At 43.9% G+C, this 7,242-nt stretch overlaps 1 protein-coding gene across 1 annotated transcript; it reads left to right on the top strand.

Annotated features, from left to right (window-relative positions):
* Window positions 1-4,282: 4,282 nt before the first annotated feature.
* LOC125314286 (putative calcium-transporting ATPase 13, plasma membrane-type) lies at window positions 4,283-6,763 on the top strand. The gene has a single exon (XM_048276242.1). The coding sequence runs from the start codon at window positions 4,283-4,285 to the stop codon at window positions 6,761-6,763; it is 2,481 nt and encodes an 826-aa protein (XP_048132199.1).
* The last annotated feature ends 479 nt before the right edge of the window (window positions 6,764-7,242 follow it).

Raw genomic sequence — 7,242 nt, 5'->3', positions numbered from 1 at the left:
CTACAAATTTAAATGACCAAACGCAACCTTAGTGTATTTGCAAATTTTTTTGGCCACTCCTTTGGCCAAATGCTGGCATTGACAAAGCTTAAAGCCCAAGGTATTTTCAACATATTCAGAATGACATTTCCTAAGGTCGATAATTTTTTTCTTCCAAAACTACCCTCACCAATTTTTTTCTTTTTCTTTTTATTTATTTATTTATTTTTCCCTTGCAAGAGCTATCCATCTTTTCCATGCAGATGGCTGGTGAAGCTCTGCCGAGGAGTTGCGTGAGGCCGGCGGACATCCGCCGACGTTACGTGGCATCAGCTGGGAGGGTTGAAGTCACGCGACCTTCTTGAGGGGGCCGCCTCGGGTCGCTTCACATAGTGCGCCCTGAGGAGACGGTGGCCTGAGCCCTTCCTTGAAGCCTGCGAAGGGTTTGATTTCTTTCTTTTAAAACAAAAAAAAAAAAAGAAAAAAGAAAAAGAAAAAGTCCTTTGCAAATAGAATCTTGTGCGGCAGTGTCGGTCAAAAGCAGGAGGCGTATGTCCGGATAGGAGAGAGAGGAAGGAGAGTTAAAATGTAGATCCCTTTAGTGACAGGACCTTTCATAATGCCCTAATGAGATCTTCTTGTTGCAGCAACCTCGTGACCAAACCCAACCCACCACGTCCCTCTTCTCTCTTTCTCTCTCTCTCTCTCTAAAAAGGGGGGCAAGCGATCATGTCCGATCATGTCCTACGGGACTAAAAATCTATGCATCATCACTACGGGGTTCGGTCCTTAGAAGACGGTCTCGGGAGGCCTGAGCCCTTCGCGAAGCTGGCCAAGGGTTCGATTTTATTTTTTTGAACAAAAAAATAGAAAAAGTATTTTACAGATAGAATATTTCTCAAAGTCACTTTACAACAGACTTTAGATTATAATTTAACAAACACAATTGTACTTCGGAAAACTCCTTTAAAATCTTTTACATTTCCTTAAAGGCTTTTCCCAAAAACGAATCAAACACAACGGTAGTCATTCCGGCTAATTTTTAACCGACAATACGGGACGTGGCGGTCATGCCACATAGCATGGCGATGCCCCGGTCTCGAATGTATAAGTCTCATGCTAGTGCACTTCATGATTTCCCCTCATTTCTCCTCCTATGCGCTCTCTCAGCCAAAACCCCTCACCATTTTCGTATGGAAGTCATGCACAAATATCTTTGTACTCCTGCCATGAAGCGATGTCCAACTCTTCTCGGTTTCCGTAAACGCGTGCAGATCGGCCCCTCCACGTGCATCGAATAAGCCTCCGATCCCGCGAAATCGAACTGTATCATACGATCCATTTTCGTGAAGTCGAGGATGGGATTGAAAAGTTAGTTGAGGATGGGATTGAAAAGTTATCGAGCTTGTGTCAAACGGCATCATTGTACTTTCCAATTTACCCCTCCCCTCGGTTTGTGGTATTTCCTTGAAGGGCCCACGCGCATTTCAGCTTTCTTTTAGAGGGGCTCACCTCGAGATCCGTTGCCATGCACGCCTTTGTTTCTCGTTTGCTGGGATTCTTCAAGCATCTACTTCGTCTGGGTTCATCTAACAGGTAAAGTTTTCCTCCCTATCTTTGCTAGAAGTTAACCACAGAGACAGAGAGAGAGAGAGAGAGAGAGAGAGAGAGAGAGAGAGAGAGAGAGAGAGAGAGCGAGAGAGAGAGAGAGAGAGAAGGGGCTCACCTCGAGCTCCATTGCCGTACACCGCTTCGTTTCTTGTCTGCTAGGGTTCTTCAAGCATCTACTTCTTCTGGGTTCATCAAAGATGTAAAGTTTTCCTCCTTATCTTTGCTAAGAAGTTCATTGGAGAGAGAGAGAGAGAGAGAGAGAGAGAGAGAGAGAGAGAAGGGCCTCACCTCGAGTTCCATTACCGTGCACACCTTTGTTTCTAGTCTGCTAGGGTTCTTCAAGCATCTTCTTCTTCTGGGTTCATCAAACATGTAAAGTTTTCCTCCCTATCTTTGCTAGAAGTTCACTCTACAGAGAGAGCGAGAGAGAGAGAGAGAGAGAGAGAGACAGAGAGAGAGAGAGACAGAGAGAATAGCGAAAATGAGTCTTTCTCTCTCCTCTCTCTTCTCCCTTCCCTGTGATTTTCTCTCTCTGGCAGACTCCCGACTGAGGATTGACTGCCTTTTTCATATTTCGCTTTTTCCCCCAACCCCCCTCGGGGAAATTCCTCTTCCCCATCTCCGATCATGTCCTACGGGACTAAAAATCTATGCATCATCACTACGGTTCTTCAAGCATCTTCTTCTTCTGGGTTCATCAAACATGTAAAGTTTTCCTCCCTATCTTTGCTAGAAGTTAACCAGAGAGAGAGAGAGAGAAGGGGCTCACCTCGAGCTCCATTGCCGTATACACCTTCGTTTCTGGTCTGCTAGGGTTCTTCAAGCATCTACTTCTTCTGGGTTCATTAAACAGGTAAAGTTTCCTCCCTATCTTTGCTAGAAGTTCACAGGAGAGAGAGAGAGAGAGAGACTATGTGCTATGTTACCTGGTAGGCTGGTAAGTGGGACTAGTTCTCTTTTTGCCAGCTGATCAACGGGAAGCTCCATCCAAAGATGTCGCAGAAGAGCTCGGCGGATGCCCCGGATATTGAGTCTCAGCAGGAGAGCCTCCTCGTCGATGCAAATAACACTGATATTAAGACATGTGTGGTTGAAGATCAAGATGTCAAGTTGCAGCCGGCGCTCCGGGTCTCTTCGACAGCAGATGAAACCGTGATGGAGAAACAGCTTGGAGTAAGTAGTCTCAGATCATTGCCTTTTCCATCACAATACCACAAAGCACTTTCATAACAACTCACCGCCAAAACATTTAACAAGGGATCTTTCCTATCTTTGTCTTGCTTAGAAGTTCACTAATCTCCGACAGATCTTTCATGTGATGGTGACATTCCCATTTCGAACCCAGACTGGTTCTTCCTCCACGTCCTATCTAGTCATATAACTTCCATCGTAATCAACCCATATCCGTGCACATGATCACCGTCTTTACCATCTAGAGCAATTGTGCCGATGAACACGACGCATAGATGGGTAGGTAGCTAGATGAGATTGGTAGAATTGTCCCTTAGGGTGTGTTTATTTCATGGAAAATAAGCGATTTGAAAAACATTTTCCGAAAAGTGATTGTTTATATCGTTTAGAAAAATTAGTTCAATAGCAATTTGTGCCTAACTACTTTTGCAAGTGATGAAAAAAATTTCATTTATTCATTTTTTTAAGCGACATAAGCAATAGAATTGTCCCTTAGGCTTCTCAGTGGCAACATGGCGGAAGCACTTCCTATTCAGAAGATGAGCTGGTCTCAGTTGCATTCCATGGGTACTGGGTCACAAAAAGATGTTTTTTTCACATAATGAATCAGTTGATTGAAAACTTGAAAGCTACTTTCACGCTCTTACTCATTAGTGCCGAAACTATAATCTCCAGGTCTCCTGCAACTGATTTCCATGAAGTGTTCGGAAGCCACAAATCAAGTTTCAACGGTGGAATGAAAACTTGTCTATATATTGATGCATATGTTGCTGATAGCACTTGTCTACTTCATGCATTGATGGGCTTCACACATTATCTGTTATTCTCTGTACTAATCAGATGAGCACATATGATATCGATCGCTAGAAGTATAGCTCGATGCGCTGAAATGATTGCAGATAAAGATCTGGAATTGCTATCTTGTCATGCTTTTTAAGCTGTGAAATAGTACAGCAGCTTACAGGAAAACACTGGGAAGAAATTCCTACACCTGAAGTAACATATATTTTTTGAGCGAAAAAAGAAAAAAGAAAAGAAGTAACATATTCTGTTGCTGCAGAGAACGGAATTACAGGATACCACGGAACCAGAGCGGACACATGAGTTGGTCATCAGTATCGGGTGCAACAATCATGAAGCTACTGATATGGTGCTCAAAACTGAAAACATTGTTAGGATGGTAATGGAAAAGGATTTGAATAGATTACAAGCACTTGGAGGTGTACAAGGGGTAGCTAAGGCTCTCAACAGTGATATAGCCAATGGAATTCCAGGTAATGAGGAGGACCTCCGTCACCGACGTGCTGCAATCCGTAAACATGAGTCGGAGGCTCATAACAGAAGGTTCATTTACTTCCTCAGGAAATCTTACAATAGTAGCACCATTTTGCTCCTCCTGATTTTGGCCATTCTGTCGTTGGCCTTTGGGATCAAGGAGAAAGGACTGAGAACGGGTTGGTATGAAGGCGTTCTTACACTAGGCGCTGTCATTCTGATCGTGATGGTCCATTCAGTTTGTGAATTTCGGAATGAAAGTTCGCGTCTGCTGTCGAGAAACCAGCCTTGGCAAAACGAGATACTGGAAGTTCGTGTTTTAAGAGGGGGACCTCAACCTATTGGCATCGGCATCTGTGATGTTATCTCGGGAGACATTGTGCTGTTAGAGAAGGAAGACCAAGTTCCTGCAGATGGTTTGCTCATACCTATTGACACTAGATCCTTGGAAGTGAATGACAAAGCTGATCCCATCATCAATGATCAGAACCCATTCTTGTTTTATGGTTCCAAAGTAATTGATGGTGCTGGCAAAATGCTGGTGACCTCGGTCGGTGCCGAGACAAAGTTGGGAAATATGTCGAGGAGAGCTCAAACATCAAAAAGGACACCAGTAGAGAAGCAACTTAACAAGCTGAGCACAATGAAGCAAATAATCAGTGTTGTCATCTTGATAATCATCAGTGTGGTGCTGTTTTTGCGGTTCAATCTCAAGAAGGAACATCAAAACTCGGGCCTGCCGGACTTCTCAGGGAAGCCACATTCTCTGAAGGAATTACATGAAGCTATAAAGAGAGTTGCTCTAAGACCATGCGGGATGTTAAATATGCTGACTTCATTCACTTTGCTGCTAGTTGGGATAGCTGAAGGACTATCATTAACAATCACCATTGCCATCACTTGCTGGAACAAGAGGATGCTAGGTGACAAGACCTTTGCTCAAGAACCTTCCATTACGGTCACCATGGCATCAGTCACAGTTATCTGCACTGACAAAACAGGAGGACTACCATTGACGCCACAAGAAGTGGAAACGTGCTGGATTGGTAAAGAAGTTATCAGTGAAGATTCCAAGGTACCGACTTGTGTTAGGGAAGCACTTTGCGATGGAATTGGCGCATCGTCTTTACTAGCAGAGAACAGCCAAACCTCAATGGATAACCCAATCCTTTCTTGGGCCGCAGAGAAATGGGGACTGGAAATGGAAACCTGGAAGCAAATTCACAGTATTGCTAAGGTCGAACAGCCAACCCACAACGAGAACATAGTTGCAGCATTGGTTGGAAAGGATGGAGGTAACGGGCCTAGGTTCTTGCACTTCAACGGACCTGCAAAAATAATTTTAGAAATGTGTACACGATTTTATGACATTAAAGGGATACCAATGCCCATGGATGAAAGGGAAAAGGCATTTTTTGGAGACGGCATTGGGAAAATGCACTCAAACGGTTTCAAATCCATTGCATTTGCTTGTCAGCAAGTTGATAAAGACGATATAACGATGCTGGGACTATTGGCGCTGAACAAGACTAGCAGGGAAGATACAAGAGAGGCGATAAATAAATGTACAGAAGCCGGAATCAAAGTACTATTAGTATCGAGTGAGAAGGTTTCAATGCTTCCGAGCATTGCTTCAGAGATTGAAGTGATACCGCCTGATTCAGATGCACGGGTCATCACAGGTGAAAGATTTCGGAATAGCTCTGTGGAAGAGAGGAAGGACATGGCAGCTAGAATTTCTGTGGTGGGGGACTCCCTCCCATCCGATGGGGTTCTTCTGGTGAAGTGCTTGAAAGATCAAGGACACACAGTTGCGGTGGTGGGAAACAGAACAAATGACATTCCCATGCTAAAAGCTGCTGATGTGGGACTCACATTTGCTACTTGGAGCGCTGAGATTGCAAGAAAGAGCGCCGACATCGTCATCACGGAAGGCAATTTCTCATCCATCTGGGCCATAATGGAGTGTGGAAGATGCATATACAGTAATATGCGAAAGTACATTCAATTTCAGGTGACTATGACCTTTGCCGGGTTGTTGATACCGTTAATCACGGTTGCCTCTCATGGAAGTTCGCCTATAACGACGGTTCAGTTGAACTGGGCAATCTCAGTTTTGACTCTTCTAGGTGGTCTGGCTCTTTTGATGGAGCCACCTGGTGATATGCTCATGAAGAAATTCACAGCTGGAGCACATAAACAACTCATTACCAAGGCCATGTGGGTGAATATTTTCATACAATCAGCTTACCAGGCATCTCTTTTGGCAACCATACAATCTCAAGGGCCTACAATGCTCAGGCTTAAAAAGAAGGTAATTGAGACCGTGATATTCAACAGCTTTTTTCTATGCCAGGTATTCAACATGTTCAATGCCCGAGAGCCCGAGAAGAAGAACATCTTTGGAGGGGTCCATCGCGGTAAATGGTTCTGGGTGGGTGTAGTTGCAGCTTTGTTGTTGCAGGTCGAATATCTCGAGACGGCACATCGCATTGCAGGTGATTCAAGATTGACATACACAGAATGGGGAATATGTCTGCTCGTTGGGATAATCTCATGGTGCATTGACTTGGCCGGAAAGTGCATACTCCTCATGATTAAGAAGTGGGTGACAAAGCCACCTGGTTCAGTTGTCGGAGATAACCGAAACCTATCCTCGGCTGTCCCAGAACCCGCTTGCAATCTCGAGCTTCTGCAAGTGATGTAAAAACTGGATAAGGTGGATTAGGAAGAGATGCATGATAGAAGCGAGTCAGGCAGAATGAGTCGGTTCATTAACCTTAGTTTTGCAACTTAAACTGACTAGTTGCCCAGAATTGCTCATTCAGATCTCACTGTACATTGTATAAGACGCCACAACGAACTCCATCTTTGTCTCCAAATCATTTCTTTTTCCTTCCAATTCTTCTCTTTTCTTCCTGTTTTCTGTAAACTGTCTCTTATTAGCACTTCTTTCAGGTCTTAACAGTTGGTTTCTGGAAATGTCTTACAAAGTATCCAAAACCCTACCCAAAAGCTCATCAGAATGGAAAGTTGGATATGCATATGAGCAGGTAAAATAGCTGCAATCTTAAGAACTGGAGATTAACCGGACATATAGAGATGATCATAAGTTATAATTCAGCAATCTTCCATCATAAACTATTGGAAGAGACTACCGAGACATGAGTTTGAAGCGCGAATTGA

Source organism: Rhodamnia argentea, chromosome 3, assembly GCF_020921035.1.
Source record: "Rhodamnia argentea isolate NSW1041297 chromosome 3, ASM2092103v1, whole genome shotgun sequence".
Classification (NCBI taxonomy): Eukaryota; Viridiplantae; Streptophyta; class Magnoliopsida; order Myrtales; family Myrtaceae; genus Rhodamnia; species Rhodamnia argentea.
This window is presented reverse-complemented; position numbering and strand designations above follow the sequence as displayed.